Raw genomic sequence first — 18211 nt, forward strand, 5'->3', positions numbered from 1 at the left:
TGTTGACAATAAATATTTGCTGATTAAATCTGTTGTACATCAAAAAGTTTCCATCTAAAAGCAATGATCTCTTCTTTAGCATCCTACTGAGACCAAGCCATCAATTACATGCAGATAAGAACCCAGGGATCAAGAATTTTACCTTCTCATCTCCTATATCATATGGTTTCCTAGAAATGAAAGGCATTTACAGAGGGCACATGATAAAGGGGACTATGTGGGGTAGCGGAGGAATCAAATATTTTTCTCACGTATCGGTTCTGCCTATCTATCTGAGCCTCTTTCCTTGATTTATAAGATAAGCTGCTCCAAACATTACCTGTGGGAACCACTCAGAGTCTCCCAGGGCTTTCAGGAAGGTCACTTCTGAGTCAGTAGGGATGGTGCTTGGGATACAAGCCCTCATTAGTTTTTTAAAGCTGGCTTTCACTTGTCGGATGTCATGAAATTCAACAGGAACAAACTCACAGTTTAAAGCAAATTCTAACTTGAAGCTCTGTGGATGAAGATGCAGGCAGTTAGGCAGATGAAGTGATATGAATAAAAGAGCAAATGTCCCTAACAGGTCAATGCTTAAAGACCATATAGGTGGTTGAGGCCAAATAGCTGCAGAGGCTACAATGGATAAAGTAAGTCAATATTGTGTGGCTAACACACAGTACTGCTAGAAAGAGCCATTCAGTAAGTTTTGAGGTTTGCCTGGAATGACAGGTCTACTCCTTTCTAGAGGTAGACTATTTAGCTTAAACATGCTATCATTCTGGGAACTTGAATAGACTACTGATAGACTGCAACTTGATGGAGTTTATAACACCAAATGTAAGCCAATTATAAAGCTGTGAACCTGGAAGTTTAAAGAGGAATCAGTGACACATGGACAGCATGGTTAACCCAACAGTGTAAATTAAGTCTCCCCAGGATGCACACTGTAAATGAAATGTAATATACTCTTGGGGTTCCAGGATTCTACAAATTAAAAGTTGGCAGACATATAAATATTTGTTTCTTACTATGAAAATAAAACATATTCATTGTTAAAATGAAAAAGGAGCCCTGGTGGCACAGTGGTCTAAAAATAAAAAAGGTAGAGATAAACATTAAAAAGGAAATAAAAATCACTATCTCACTGCCCCAAAGCTAATAACATTGTGATTACTCTTACAAAGTCAGTAATAAACAGTAAAAAGTAAAAGATTTTATTGATTCTTAGCAATGGGACAATTTTTTTTTTTTAAATAATACCTGGCACACAGTATATGTTCTATAGGTAGCAACTAGTTTTTTTTTTTTTTTGGTCTTTAATAACTTTAATACCTTCTGGCATTTTTTAAAAATTATGCTTTAGATGAAAGTTTACAGAGCAAATTAGTTTCTCATTAAACAATTAATACACATATTGTTGCCAACCCCATGACGTATCAATACTCTTCCCTTTTTGACCTTGGGTTCCCCATTACCAGCCTTCCTGTCCCCTCCTGTCTTCTCATGGGACAGTATTTTTTAACACAAGGTGACACACGTACCAACCTGTATTTTCCTTGAGTACTTTTATCATTTACATCTTTAATCCATACAGAATTCATTCTGTATGAGACACTGGCTGTCATATTCACAATTAAAGAATGCGATACTGAAGGCCCATTGGTATATTTTATATTATTTTTATAATCTGGTTGCTTAAAAGTCCTCTAACTTCTTATGCCAAGGAATGAATTAATTTTTTCAGATTCTTTCCACTTTTTTTCACATTCTGCCCAAATCACTCTATTGGATCATAAGAGTAAAAATTTTGGCAAGGACTTATATATAGGGTCTGTTTAAGATTTTATGTTGGTTATTTTAGAGTTTATTAAAAGGTCTATTAAAGTTTTAAAAGAAAAAGCAAAATTTTCCAAGTTTCTGTTTTTAATAGTATTTCCAATATGTATCAAGAAACAAAAATGTTTATATTCTTTGTCTTAGCAATTCCGCTAATAATCCAAAATATAGAAAAAAATTTAGTGAATTATAACTGAAAAAAAAAGATGCTATATGCTTAATAAAGTGACTGCAATTTTACATACAGAATGTCAAAAATAAACCCTAACATGCAACAATATGGGATATTATACAGTGATTAAAATGATTATGAAGACTGTTATACAACACGGAAACATGATGTTATTGCTTAAAAAAAGAACCTAGCAGCACAGATGAATTCCTTGTTTATTAGGTTTTTTTGTTGTTGTTGTTGTTTTCAAAATAAGAGCTAAGCTGTTAACCAAAAGGTCGGCAATTCCAATCTACCAGCTGCTCCTTGGAAACCCTATAGGGCAGTTCTACTCTGTCCTGTAGGGTCACCGTGAGTCGGAATTGACTCGATGGCAACGAGTTTGGTTGGTTGGTTTACAATAAATAAATAAACAAAAGGTAGTTTTCAGGAAAACTGGATTGCCTTCCATTTTCCAAGTATACATGAGCTAAGGATACCTATCTTATAAACCAAGAGTTATCAACCATAGTGCTGAAACACACTGTAGGTCATAAGAAATTTGCTACTACTAATAAAAGCACTAAAGTATGCAAATTTAACAAGGTACCAAACCAAAAAAACCATTGCCGGCGAGTGAATTTCAATTCATAGCGACCCTACAGGACAGAACAGAACTGTCCCATAGATTTCCAGGGTGTATCTTTACGGAAGCAGACTGATATATTTTTCTACCCTGGAGCAGCTGGTGGGTTCGAATCACCAACCTTTCGGTTAGCAGCCAAGCACTTAACCTCTGTACCACCAGGCCTCCTTAAAAAGGCAAATAAGGCCAAATTCAAGATTATTTTTAGAATAAGTCACTGTCACTTACTTGCATTTTTATATGTTTCCTTTGTTGGGAGAAAAAGTGGACTTGCAACTAGATAGCACTGTGCTAGCAACAGTATGGTGCACATCAGACAGATAGATACCCATACTCTAGAGACACAATTGAGTTAATAAAAAACAAAACTTTGAATGGAATATACAAAAACGTAAACAATTATTGTGCCAGGATGGTAGAATTATATTTTCTAAATATAATAATTTATTAACTAGAGGACGAAAGAAAAGAAGGAACCGAAAAAAAAAAAAAAGGAAAAAGAAAAAAATAAGGGAAGAAAGAAAGGAAGGAAGGAAGAAAAGGAAAGTTCCAAGCGGTTAGTCTTGCTAAGTCATACAGGCATGATCACACAGCTACTCTGAGGACTGAAGTGCAGAGGGTGGCATTCAGGAGACAAACCTTGAGGAGTGACACAAATTGTGAGAAAGTGATGTGCTCAAGTGTAGAAAATCTGTGCTTTACAAAAGATGCTGGTGCCAAAGAGGCTGTGCAGGGAACCCTGGATTGCTGTTGAAAATGTCACAACTATTTTCTGGACATAAAATTATCTGCTGTATCAGAAAACATTTGTGTAGATTTAAAAACCGCACATTGCCCAGTGGTTTCATGCCCTTTAGCCTAAAGGTTGGTGACTAAGTAATCACAGCAGTCCAGGCAGAGGGAGAAGATCTGGCAAAGCCAGTCAGCTACAGAAGAGATGACTCAGTCACTGGCATCTTATGGGCCAGGCATGATCCTGCTGAGGAGGCAGAGGAACCAGAGCACCTTGCTCACAGTTCTTGCTCCTTGATTCAGTCAAAGGTCTGTCTGGATTGTCCAGTGCAGACTGGAGTACTAGAAAAAACCTTGTGGAGATGTCTGAATTACAAACATTTTCATTTCCTAGATAAAACCTGTCAGTAGTAATGCAATTTATTTTGTAATCTGTGAACTGCAAAAATATTAAACCCCAGCAATTATCACTGCTTTTGGAGGTAGAGTCTATCTTTGCAATTTATGGGTCCTCAGCATAGTGAAGCTCTTTAGCACAATAATTTAATAATGAGAATAAAGTTGATTATAATCTAACAGTATGAATTTTATGACTCTCAGGAATTAGGACATGTGTCTTTGTATAAATGGTCTTACTAAGTTTTAAAGAATGTTGTTTAGAATACATACTGTTGGCTTTCTCTTGTCTCTATATGCAATGTCATAGTCTTCCTTTCTATGTCTTTCTTTATCAATACAGTTACAAGAACAAAACCATTATTTTGCTGTGGGCATAGATTCGTGTGGAAGCTGGATCAAGACAGTGGAAAACAGCCTAACTAAGCCTTTTTTTTTTTGTATGCTCACTTCCTAATATTCCAAAGGTTACGCTGATTTTTAACATTAAGAGTAAAACCAACCAGTTGCTGTCGAGTCAATTCTGACTCACAGTGACCTCGTGTGTGTCAGAGAACTGTACTCCATACGGTTTTCAATGGCTGATTATTCGGAAGTAGACTGCCAGGGCTTTCTTCCAAAACACCATGAATAAGTCCTTATTTTCATGGGTAACAGACATCCATGTATGTATATACATACGTATCTATATACAAGTATACAACATACAAAAGGATAGCTTAAAATTTTTGAGATTGATCTTAACTCCAGATTAAGAATCCTTGCTACAAAAAAATGTCTAGGGAAGATGGTTTGTGAGATAAGTTTTATAAGCTGCCTTAGTGCATTTATAAAATTTCTAAGTGAGAAAAAGAAATCTTACCCTTAGTTGTGACTTTTCACCAAATATGTAAAGGGCTGCTTGGCGTTTCAAGAGCTGCTTTTGTAGGTAGGTGCTGTTACTAAAGGAGGTCGGGTGATCCTTGCCTGCCAGCCGGGCGCCAACATCAATGAAGGATGTTGGAGAGCTGATCAAGCGAGTGCTAGAGCGAAGACTTGCCCATACACCTTCACAAAAGCCAAAAGAGTTGGGTGAGATGATCTGATGTGGGAATGCCACTGAATACAGAGACAGATGCATGCTCAGAAGGTACAGTTTTAGAGGTAATAGCCTACGTTAATTAATCCAGTAATGATGGACCACAGCAATCATTTGTCATTTATTTTTACAACATCTAAGTGTTATTTAAGTAACATTTTAAAATCACACAATCTTAGGCTTGCAGAACCTAAGAAGTCACCAAGTCAATCCTATTTTTATATTTTAATATACATTCAGCATTTTAAGCATGTACTGGAATCATAAATAGAAAGAGCCCACTGACTAAAAACAACAACAAAAAATGTAAGCAGGAGGCTATAATGAAGTCTAGGAAGGAGAAAGCTGAGGAAATCAATTTCTTAGAGCTTCATGAAAGAAGCAAGGAACAATTTGTCTACTTTATACAGTCAATTCAACAAGAAATCTAGACTAAGAAATAAACTAAAAATTTACTAAACCTGCTTAAATCTGAGGCTGGTTTTGGAATTAGTATTTGTATATCATACCAAAATGATGTAATTCTAAGTAAAGATTATATTATAGTCTTTTCTCCCCCCATCTCCATGAAAAATAGTGAGAAGTTATAAATTTAGTAATGTGCACGGAATCTTAGGAGGTTTAAAAAGTACAGTCAGAAGCAGATGTCTTCTAAGAGAAGAAAGGTCAAGCTAATTTGTTAGAAGAATCTGTTGCATTAATTAGAAAAATCAAGAATTTCTATATGAAAGTGAGACTATTAAGTATTAAATTGCCAAATACAATGGTAAATACTAAATTGCAAATTTGCGTAACACTGTAGCACCTTCAAAGCAAGAGTTCCTTGTATCTATTGACTGTGGTGTTCATCCCAGCGATGGGGTGACAGGGGTATAACACTATCACTGCTTCCCTAAAATGGGTTTTCTTCTCTAGATTTGGAAATGCTCTTTAATCTTTGCCAAATGTTAAATCAAGCCATGTTTCTAGATGACTATAAGCCCCCATGATAATGTCACATTTGCTTCTCTCCTTATAAACATTTATGGCGTCAGAAGAGTAGTTTCAAGAAAAAGTTTTCTAGGTGATTTCTGCTTAACATGGATGGATCTTTTTACATAACCCATAAGATTTGCTTAGGTATTATGTTAAGTGTTGATTTTTTAAAGCTTTTATAAATGGAATCACAGATGAAATTCAGAATCTGGATGAGAATAAAGGATATAATTTGACAAACAAATGTGGAAAGAATCACTTGTAACATGTACACTTTCATATGAAGATCGTTAAAAAAAGTCATACGTCAGGACAGATAATACAGTACCTTGATTATGGACTCTTCCCTTAGCTGAAGGTTTGGGATTTGACTGAGTAAAACATTTATCTCTGTACCCAAGCACTGGCAGGTAGGATTAAAGACAGAGAAGGAATGAAATGTATACAGCAGCAAACATCAGAGCAGATTGAGTAAGAGAAGAAATAGGTTACTTAATTTTTAAATTAAATGAACATAAGGAAAAATGTAAATATTCAATTAAATAAAAAGCTGCAGTCATACAAAAAAAAAGACAAACTGAGTGCCTGTTAAATGAAATTTCAGCACCTGTTTATAAACACTAAAAGCACAGTGAAATGGACAGCACAGCAGAAGGTGCCATTAAAAAATTATACCAAATGGAATAAGGTTTTGGGAAATTTTAACTGAGTCAGAATCAAATTTTTACAATAAAACTAAGGAATTTAGGGAGTGTAAATGTTAGGAATACACTGGCCCTAGTGTTTAAGGAGGCTGATTGATTGGCAAATACTACGTGTTGTACAACACATTTGTTCTTTTAGCAAGGTTATCATACCAGGAAACAATGAAAGCTCTGGCAACCATTTGGAATAACTAAGGGCATGTTTTTGCAATACAGCATTAAGTATTGCCACATAATCTTCCTTCTCTTTTCAATTTGACAGTTAGTTATGAAAACTAGTAGGTAGTTATGAGCAGCAAAAAGTCATGATCTTGTGACAATACCCAATACCACTAGTACTACAGCTTATTATGATTGAACTCATGACTTCTCCTAAAATTCCTACTTGCACCAAAATGATAGACAGTATTAGAGATAATACTTTTGTAATTTGAGTAATATATATATATATTTTCTTTTTCTCAACATACAGAAAGTGCTTCTTGACTATGGCAAAATTTACCTGGCAATAACAAAAACGGTTAGCAGTAAGTTACAGTCACATCATTTCCTGGGCAAAGGAATTACTCAAGTCAATTAAGGAAAATGATTCTTTATTTATTCAGGATGTCAGACTTTAACAGCAGTATTATTAAATTGTGGACTGCAAAATTGCATTCGACATATTAATTTGATAAAAGAAAAATCATTAAAAGTGGTTTTTCACTCCTGCTTCACTCTTGTGGAGGCAGAAAATAAGGGGCCTTTAAGGCTTTAGGCCATCAGTGGCCAAAGGAAGTCAGAAAGCTACAGACTGTAGGGGCATTGACTGATGGCACACAGGTAATGCTACCACAAGACAGGACAAAGACCTAGACAACATGGCAAAGGCACAAAGCCTCTGTGTGCTAGCCGACTGTTCTTCTTTCTGACTAAGTTCTGTTTTCTTATTGAAATATGGGACACCAAGATGAGTACAGTAAATCTTTAGCAGTTCCTGATTCTAAGATACTATTCCCTGAACAGGTGACACTTTCTCATGCTAGTCTCCTTGCCTAGGTATAATGTTAACCCCAAATGTCCCCCAACGGTGTTGTAGGGAGTTCTATTTGAACTCTTACCACACTGCATTGTGATTATTTGCACATTCTTTTACTCAATCAGATTGTGCTCTCATGGGCAGAGACCTAATCATGTTTATTCTTATATCCATCCTGCTACATAGTTAAGAGCCGGATATATGGCTCAGAAAATTCGTTGATTATTTTCTTTTTGCAAATCAATATACTGTGAGCTATGGTGGCCCTCTACTTTAGCTTCAGCTCAATTATTTGCATTGGAAGGGTGAAAAAAGAGGTACTGAATACAAAACATTAAGTATTTCCCTCAAAGGAAGCTCATTAACGAAAAATCTGCCAAGTATTTACTGCTTAGCAGAAAGTTAGCAATGAGGAAATGCCAGTACTGATATGGGACCAGCAGAGGGCTTTGATAATTACAATCTATCTGGAAGGTATGTTAACAAAAGGAATTACACTCCTGCACTGGTAGTGGTGAGGTATACATAGATTTTCTGAGTGACTAGGTATAAGTATTTGTCCTGAGGATAGTATACCTGCTAAGGGTCTAGAGTAGTGTTTTTCAAACTGCAGGATCTCCCTTAATGGATTGTTAAATCATTTTAGTGGGTCAAACCAATATTTTTAAAAAACTGAAACAGAATTAAAAATATTATGTGCACTGCATGTGGTGTAGATGAATACTGTCTCATAAAACTTTTATTTTAGCATATACACATTTTGCATTGTGACTTAGTACTACCTGAACTGTGATATGAGTATGTGTGTATATGTTTAGGATGTAAAATGTATTTCTTACTGTGAGTCATGATCAAGAGACCTAGAGCATATACAATTTATCTTCCTGCCTCTTAGGCCAGTGAGGAGCAACCCAGCTCAAGGCAACCTAAATACAAACATAAATTTTGCTCCTATTTCAGCAGAGTATTAGTCAACAGTAAAGATGAACACCACCACCACAATAATAATGACAAGTAGTGTTAATGTGAGCTCCTACTATTAACCAGTTACTAATAAGTTAAATGTTTGGGAGTAAAGAGTTAAGAAGTGCGGTAGAAGAATGGGATTTGTGTTTCTGGATCCTAGAGCTTGAGATACCAGAATAATGGGCGCCAGGTTAGGAGAAAACACCTGTCACAAGGAAACACACTAAGTCAACAGTACTTTTCAGCAGAAAATGTTTGGGAGAGTGTCAGAAACAAAAATTATAGTCAAAGATATACATAGAATGGATTATAAACAAATTAAATAGGAGATCTTAACCCAAAGAGGTAAATATAGCCTTCCGGGTATCTTTGAGACTAGCAAAGAATGGACTCATGATTAGAATATAACCATTAGCTATAAGCCTGTGGGAGGCCAATAAAAAAAGAGACAATACTGTTGTTGAAACTGGGTAAAAAATCCATGAGCCTTAGGTATCAACATAAAAGGACAAACACTTCTGTAGCTAAAATTTATGTAACAGGTCATCTGGCCAAATGGAGGAATGAATAACGTTCCCAGTGAGGTTTACAAAGGCAAAACACAACAGCAAAGCGTAGAGTCCAGACATCTGCTGGAAGTTGCATTCTCCTAAAAGTAGAATGGAAAATTACTGACTTAACTTGCTGACAACATAAACTTTCGGATGGTAAATAAAGCAATAAGGGGAACTGCAACCTTGAACCAAATTCTCACAAGAGAAAAGAATTCTTGGCACTAGAAATACCAGGAACCTTAGGAGAAAGTCACTGCTCCAACTTTTAGTTCAAAATCACTAAGAAAGAAACGAGAAGAAAGAAATTTGTATCTTAAATTTTAAAACAATGGTATTTTAAAAATTCACAAAAAGTTATATATGACCCTATGGCTTGACACATTATTAGGAGGATGACTCAAGAAGATCAAGAAAGCTCTTAAGAAATCTTGCAATGGCAGAATGTTCTGATGAGGAAGAAAATAAACAAGTATCCAAAGAACCAATGTAACTGCCAGGAGATGTCAGGTAGTCCTGGCTTTTAAGTGAATTTTATAAAATAGAGCATTTTATGTTAATTCTAAACCAAATTCTAGACCGGATTACTAATGGCCTATTTATTAGTACTCAGAAAAAAAACACTAGTTCCTGTAATAAATCATGCCAAACTAACCATATAATCTTTTGTGATACAGTTAATAGGCTGAAAAATTGGCAAATATTGAATTAAAAAGATTGGCAGAGATTTAAAAATGCAAGCCAGGTGAGAGTTTTTAGAGAAGGGCTCATAGCCAGTATAGATTAACAGATGGATTGCTTTCTTCAGGGAGGCTTCTACGTTATGTATGCCGTAGGCCTTTGTCCTTAGCTCTGGTTTGTTCAACATTTTCTTAAACAACAAATCACAGGAGACCGTGATCAAATCCACAATAACAAGAGGCTTCGGAAAACAGCTAATACACTGCTAAAAAATCCAAAGGTCTAAAATAATAGTGGATGTCCAAGAATATGAAATTTTATAGGTATAGTACACTTAGGTCCAAAAGCCACCTTTCAAAGCCAGGATATTGTTAAGAATAACAGTAAAACAAACATAGGGATTTCAAATGATATTAATCTCCATACGGGTCAACCTAGCGTTGGGGCTGTCCCCATAACTAATGTGATCTTAGGCTGCATGAATACCTAGAGTGCTGGGCTTAATTCTGTGAAGAGTCCACAGAATGACAAGGACAGTGAGTGAACTACAATCATTTGAATCAGGGATGTTTAGAGTTAACTACAGAAGAGAGAAAACACAGGAACAATTTTCAAATAAGAAAAGCTATAGTGTGGGAGATCAGACTTATTTTGTAACTTAAGAAGGCAGAGCTAGAGCCAATGTGTAAAAGTTACGTGGCGGTAGATTTTAAGATCAATATGAGAAGGAATTTTCTAACAAACAGAAAAACAAAACTGGTTGCTGACTAGTTGATTCCAACTTATGGTGACTCCTTGTGTGTCAGAATAGAACTGCTCCATAGGGTTTTCAAGGATGTGATCTTTCGGAAACAGAATGCCAGGCCTGTCTTCTGAGTTGCCTCTGGGTGGGTTCAAACTACTAACCTTTCAGTTAGTAGTTGAGCACTTAACCAGCTGTACCACCCAGGGACTCCTTCTAACAAATAGAGCTACTTAAAAATGCAAGGGGCTACTTGTGAGAAGGAACGAGTTTCCCATTACTAATGATGTTCAAGCAGAACCAAGAACATTCATTTGGTATGTTTTCAAGGGGATTTGGCATTGTATGGGAGTAAGAGGAAGAGTCTAGGATTCTATGACTTCATTGTGAAGCAGGAGGATGTTACAATCAAGATACCTAATCTGGAATTTCCTCTGAGAAGTAAAAGAATCTCACATAAACTTCCAGAGACCAAAGTGGACCAGCCTTCGGAGATTAAAAGAGCTAATACTCAGCCTTTCTCTTTTTTTCCTCATGCCAGTAGCCACAGCTACTGGTTACCAGCATTTTGGTTACCAGTTTGCTGCTTGTTTTATTTCTTCGTTTTTTTGTGACTTGTAGAAATGAAAAAAGAGAAACCTGGATATCATTCCATCTTATCCTCTAAACTAGCATTTCAGAAGTCAGGAGTGAAATAACAGGCATAGGAGGCACAGCCCTCAGGTCTGCTATCACTTCTCCTGAGCTGTCTATACTTCTGTGATCAGTCTTTCTACTCTGCAAATGGCATCCTCCCAGGGTGGACTCGTCATTCAGATGTGCTCCCTTCACCTCCTGAAACTTTACAAACTCATTAATAGGTAAGATATTAGCAATTATTACGTCTCTTGCCCTATGAAGTTAAACTCATCTGTCACTATGCTAGTAACAAATTTGATCATTCATTTCGAAAAGGGTAATTAAGAACAATTGGAAACATAATTAGCTGATTTAAAGTATCCACTATCTGGAGCAATTAATGTTTTCTGTTTTTAAGCTTATTATCAGCGCTCAGTCATAAAATCAATCTTACTAACCTCCTCGAGCAAAGCTATTGGATGGGTTTACATCCAAATGTCCTGGCACTACCTGCTTAAGCACAGTGGACATTCTTGAAGTCCTCCTTTCAGTCCCTAAAGTCAGCCAAAAAGAAGAACAAAAACCATGTCGTTCGGGTTAACATTACTCAAATGACAAAAAGTTATCTTCATGTGTAGCATGTCTAATTGCTGCCAAACACTGTATTTTTTAAGTACCCAAAGCTTTATTAGAGATAACAAGGCAATGTTATTACTTCATCTGAGATAACACACATTTGCAAGATTATAGAGAGTTAGGTTTGGCAAAAGCAATCAGAGAATTTAATGATAAATGAAGCAAGGCATGCATGGTGTTACTTTACAAGAAAAGCCACTTTCTGCTTATGTTGAACTAATTCAAATAGCTGATTAAGCCAAGGAGACTAACTTTTCAAGTCACATGCTCCTGCGTCTAACACATTAGGGTTACCTCTACATGAACCCTTTGGGGTTCCATCACATGATAACTGAAACAGAATATTAGTACAAGTCTTAATGACTTCATCCAAGTCTAGTGAAAACAAACTGTGCTGTGAATCATAAAAGGCTGCAGAAATTTGGGAAATTTCAAACTTAAACTTGATGATTTTAGTGGATATACATTTAATAAACATGTTTAACTTACACATCCAACTTCTTAATAATATATTAAAATTTATGTAAAACAGATCTAGGGAGAAAAACCCTGGTGATTTTATTTATGTTCCCCACCTCTTCTTCTTCTATTACTATTCTAAAAAGGAAATAATTGAGTCTTTAAATTTGGTTACTATTCACTGGATATTAATAGCGGCACCCTGATTTCTCAGTAAAAGGAGTTAAAGTTATACAACCCTGTAGGTAAAACTTTAAGGGGTCATGAAGTAACAGAGCAAATAATTAAAGAGACTAACTTTAGGAACAGATCCGACCCTTTCACAGTTGTCAGGAAGAAAAGTATTATCAAATCTTACCTGGAGACATAGCAAGTGCTGGCCTGACAGTAAGGGTGTTGTTGCCACTGAGTTTCTGATGGACAGAAACTGCACTCAGTAAGGCTTGCAAGTACTTTTCTTGTTCTATGCTACTGAAAGATTCTAAAGAGGAGGTAGGAGCTATAAAAGGAAAAGATATTGAATAAAACAAACTGTCTATGTCAACAAAACATGCATATATACATATATATAGTTTTTTTTTCTTTATTCTTTGTCTATACATTCTTTAGGTTACCACACCTAAATGTAGAAACCAGTTCTGCTTAAAGCTCCAATCTATTAAGTGGTTAATCCTCCTATGATGCTAGTTTCACCACACCTACTTCTTGACTGTCTCAACCTCTTCCCAGAAAGAGCCCAGGGTCTGGAAAACCAGCACAGGGCCGTCCTTCCAGGCACAGGTGTATAGTTTCTCATTATCCAAGCAACTAAAAATGAAGACTCATGAAAGAAAATGACCCTTTATCTTCTTCCTCAACCATCCTGCGCATGCTACTGTTTGAGAGCAGAGAATGGAAGGGGTTCCCTTGGCATCTCAGAACGGGCAGAGGTGAGATTTTCCAATATTAGTAGCTTTATTCCAATTCTGCTGCACAGGCCTAACAGGGGACATACACTTGGAGGACCTTGTTAAGGGGAGGGTGGAGGATAATGGAGAGAAGATAGAAGCAACTACTGCTAGATTCTCCGGTGCTTCTAAAAAAGGGACAATAAATATACACAGACGGAAACAACTGTGGAGCAATTTTAGGCTTGGAGGGCATATGAGTCTGGTTTGTACAGAGCAAAAGGAAATCACTGAAATTGGCCCATGCAATCGGGGATAGACTTACTAAGACAATAGATAATAACAAATTTTCTTGTAACCTGAACAAGAAATAAATAATTAACATTATTATATTTTATCAATTCTAAGATGCCATCAGTGATAAGATCATGGTTATTTTATGTACTAAGAGAAACACTCTGCCAATAAAACACACTTCTTTCTTATCACATCAATTGTAAGATGCATCTTAGTTTCAAAGATAGTAAAATGTGAACAAATGTGTGAGCTGAAATATATAAAATATGGTAAATTTATATGAAAGAAATCAGAAACCAGTGAAATAAAAGTTTGAAACTTTTCTAACCAAAAGCTCAGTGATATGCTCATCAATGCTCCTGAAATAATTTGTTCCATTATGTAACTTACATATACTTGCACTCTATTATTCCCACCATGTGGCTTGGGAGGATTCCTCTCAGGAGCAAACAGTTAAAAGCCAATTGCCTTTAATTACATCTGGGTTGAGACTCCAAGCCCAGGGGGATAACAGTTTCCTGGGTGCTGCCCTCAATTAGCTGACTGATCAAAGACACATGGAGGGAAATGGATGAGCATAAAGAGATATCAAAGAGCACATGGTTCTACCTGCTGAAACCATAGAAGCTGATGTATCTCATTTCCAAAAGGGAAAGAATGCAGACATCCCTAAATTGGATCTGATATCTTAGTGGTCAATTGTTTAATTTTATTGAGCTTCTATTATGAGCTAGTAGTTATGGGAAAGATCAGCAAAACATAGCTCCTTACTTCAAGACCTCAGAATATGGCACTACTAAAAATATCTTCAGAAAAAAGGATAGCAGCATTTCTCTCTCCTTTTTTAAATCAGACACACCTTAACTCCCTAAAAACTTCTTTGCTTGAGAGCTCCTAAAACAGCACTTTGGCTACCAGTTTGCTGCCTTGTTTTGTTTGTTTTTTTGTGACTTGTAGAAATGAGACAGGGTATCTCATATCACATGTGAGCAGAATCCCTATTTGCCTCTAAGCTGTTAAAAATATTTGGATGCTTCCCAGAAGAAAGGCAAGAAGACTGGTATATAATCTAGTTTCCATCTATGAAGACAGTCTAAAACCAAAGACTTTATTATGCTAATTTTGATTAAAATCCAAACATAGATCCAATATATTAAATAAGATGTGAAATTCAAGATGGAGCTCTACATTGTCAAGTATGGTTCTTGTTTAAGCTGTACATGTTCTATACAGCACAGGGGAAAAGTCTACATGTGAGAGAAGGCCTAATGAAAGGGCATAACTGGTATTCCCAGATTTTATTTCCTTTATTCTTAGGAATACTCTGAACTGCAAGGATTTTAATTGTGCTGTAGAGAGATGCTTACCTGCCTGAGGGGAGTTCTGAGATTTGAAAAGACCAACTACTCCCTTCCCATGGAATCCTCCAGATCGGAGGAGCAGGGTGCTGCTTCTTGAGTTCTTCCAGCATACAACAGGCAGGCGATTGTGTCGATAGCAGCGGGCTACTCTTGGTAAACTACTGTCCTGTACGGCTTGAGGTACGACTAGAAGGCCAGGATAGCTTCAGTGACATGATAAAAAGAGAAAGGGAAGGATTTAGGAATGGGGTTGGTGGTTGGGAGGAAGAAGGGGAGAAAAGGGATAGGAGAGAGAAAATATAAGAATATGAATATCATAATATTATAGTAATTTTCTAAGACTCAGAAACATTTTGGTTGAGGGGTAAGACACGTATGTCAAACATAGAACTTAGTTTCAAGTCCTTTTGAATTCTTCAGGGGTTGAGAAGAAAAGGACTAGATGGTGAAAATAACTAACTCATCCACTCATCTATAGTCCTTTCTTGAAATGAGCCCCTTTCAGTAATACTAAAGACTTTCGCTGAATAACCTAAGCTTAGAAAAGAAAAATGTTATGTAAAATTATTAAAAAGATCTCTGTTGAACTGAATAATTTCCCTTGCCTTATACTTTTCCTTGACTTGAAATAAAGATTGTAAGATTAATGGATTAACATCAACTTTATGAGACTGACAAGCCGTCAACAACATGTTAGATCACTGAAATGCCAACAGAGAATAGAGGATGCTAACATTAGACTGCCTGAGATGGTGAAAGGATCAAAAGTCAAAACCAAATGATTTTTGGTATGAGAACAGTATGTTCAAGTTTCAAAATGAGTTTAAATATTTTATTAACACTACATGTTGATATTTACTTAAAAAACAGATTAGCCATAAAGTTACAGGCTATGATGCTGGGAAAATTAAAAATAGACTAGAAAACCTTGTTTCATAGATTAGTAAATGCAAGAAGATAGGCAGGTTTCAGAGTCAGTCCTTTAGTTCGTTCTGAAATATTATACTAAACAAATTTTATACTTATAATGTCCCAATCTTGAATCCCTTATCTTGATATAATCCAGTGCTGACAGGAGGGAGAGGAAATCGTATAACCTTCAACTACTTTAGTGAATGCCAAATTAACTTTCCATACTTAACCAATGATACCTTGTAAATGTTCTGAAAGCCTAGTAGTTTGGTGCTCTAGGAAGTCTAGGCTATATTTTTCTAGTAACACAAACTCTAATACAACAAACTGATGAAAAGACCAAGCTGTAGACATAATCATTCATGAAGAATGGGAAAGTGGCTCCATTATTAGGGCCCTCTATTGCTATCACCGGCCGCTCCATGGGACAAAGACGTGGCAGTCTGCTTCCATAAACATTACAGCCTAGGAAACTCCATGGGTGGGGCAGTTCTACTCTGTGCTATAGGGTCGCTATGAGTCGGAATTGACTTGAAGGCAGTGGGTTGAGTTGGTTGAGTTGACAGCTAATACCACTTTAACATAGCATCTTGTTTTTTTTCCCCCATTTGCTTCTAGGTGCAATGATTATGTGTATTAGATAAGGGAGTAATGCTTAATGGCTTTAGGAGTTGCTTCAAAAACTCGGATGGAACCAGCAGTTGCCCTTTATCGCTCCTCCAGTGGGTTGCTCCTTCCTTCCACTGAATATGAGCACTATACACCATGCTCTCCTGTACATAGGCTCTGGGGCTCTCCTGCTCCCAGACACTGGCTTGAATGAGAGCTGGATAGCCCCTGGTGCTGGGGCACATAGTGTTGAACTTGAAGATCAGCACAGGCTACGTTCAGCACCAGTCTCATCTAGCAATGAAAGATACATTCATTCACTCTGCTACCCATCCTATCCCACCACCTAGAGCCTTCAGCCCTGGGCTCCAGAGTAAGCCTCAAGAGGTAGATAAATAGAATGGGCTTCAGGAGCTGCTGTGGAACTTTTTAATCAAAGAATAACACAAATACAAACAAATGCTCAAAACAAATGAATTATTACAAAAAGAAATTGTCACTACCACCTAGGCCAAAAAATGGATCATTACCAGCACCGGAGAGGATCCCTTGTGTCTCCTCCAATCACGATTCCTCCCTCCTCCTTAAAGGTTACCACTGTCCTGACCACTAACAATATGATTCAGTTTTGCTTGCTTTTGAATTGTAGATAAAAGGAATCAACAGAATGTATTCTTTTGTGTCTGGCTTCTTTTGCTCAACATTATATTTGTCAGATCCATCCATGCTATTGCATATAGCTGTAATTTGTTAATTTTCATTTCTGTATAGTATTCCACCATGTAATTATATTACAGTTTATCTAATCTTCTGTTGATGGACTTTGAGTAGTTTTAGTTTTTTGATTATTAAGAATAATTTTGTTCCATTGGTCTGTTTGCCATCCCTGTGCCAATCCATATTGCCTTAATTACTGTAGCTTTATAAAAAGTCTTGATATCTGGTAATATTATTCTACAAGACTGTCTTGACTACTCCTGACTTTTTTTTTTTTTAAACAATTTATTCAGTTCTTCTTTTACTTAAAGTATTAAAGTTTTCCCTATACAGACCTTGTGAATTTCTTTTTTTAAATTTTTTTATTGTACTTTAGATGAAGGTTTACAGAATAAATAGTTTCTCATTAAACAGTCAGTACACATATTGTTTCATGACATTGGTTAACAACCCCACAACATGTCAACACTCTCCCTTCTTGACCTCAGAGGACCTTTTTTTTGGTGAAAATATACATAGCCAAAGTTACACCATTTCAAAAGTTTCTACATGTACAGTTCAGTGACATCGATTACATTCTTCCAGTTGTGCTGCTATTCTCACTATCCTTTTCCAAATTATTCCATCACCATTACCTTCAACTCACTACCCCCTAGGCTCCCCATCAAACCTTTTGAGTTGCTGTTGTCAATTTGATCTTACATAGATAATTCTTTTTTTTTTTTTTTGTACCTTAGATGGTTTACAGAACAAATAGTTTCTCATTATACAGTTACTACACATATTGTTTTATGACAATGGTTAACAACCCCACTACATGTCAACACTGTCCCTTCTCAACCTTGGGTTTTCTATCACCAGCTTTCCTGTCCCCTCCCGCCTTCTAGTCCTTGTCCCTGGACTGCTGTGCCTCACTAGGCCCGTTTTGTTCTTTGAGGCTGTCCAATCCCCAGATGAACAGTGAACTTTGGGAGTGACTTCACCACTGAGCTAAAAGGGTGTCCGGGGGCCATACTCTCAGGATTTCTCCAGTCTGTCAGGCCAGTAAATCTGGTCTTTTTTTTTGGTGAGTTAAAATTTTGTTCTATATCCTTTTCCAGCTCTGTCCAGGTAGGACCCTCTATTGCGATCCCAGTCAGAGCAGTCAGTGGTGGTACCCGGGCACCATCGAGCTGTACTGGACTCAGTCTGGTGGAGGCCGTGGTAGCTGTGGTCCATTAGTCCTTTGGACTAATATTCCCCTTGTATCTTGTTCTC

The 18211-nt window shown here is 36.8% G+C and overlaps 1 protein-coding gene across 1 annotated transcript in view; it reads right to left on the reverse strand.

Moving 5' to 3' along the window:
• The window catches only part of SBF2 (SET binding factor 2), a gene marked incomplete at its 5' end in the record, with an annotated part of 451091 nt that overhangs the window by 38679 nt on the left and 394201 nt on the right, over positions 1-18211 (reverse strand). Inside the window, 5 exons of the mRNA XM_023736921.1 lie at positions 320-496; positions 4606-4790; positions 6125-6199; positions 12530-12670; positions 14723-14919. Coding sequence (XP_023592689.1) covers positions 320-496; positions 4606-4790; positions 6125-6199; positions 12530-12670; positions 14723-14919 — 775 coding nt within the window. The remainder of the gene's footprint in view (positions 1-319; positions 497-4605; positions 4791-6124; positions 6200-12529; positions 12671-14722; positions 14920-18211) is intronic.

The sequence above is a fragment of the Trichechus manatus genome, unplaced genomic scaffold (assembly GCF_000243295.1).
Source record: "Trichechus manatus latirostris isolate Lorelei unplaced genomic scaffold, TriManLat1.0 scaffold00006, whole genome shotgun sequence".
In the NCBI taxonomy this organism is placed as follows: Eukaryota; Metazoa; Chordata; class Mammalia; order Sirenia; family Trichechidae; genus Trichechus; species Trichechus manatus.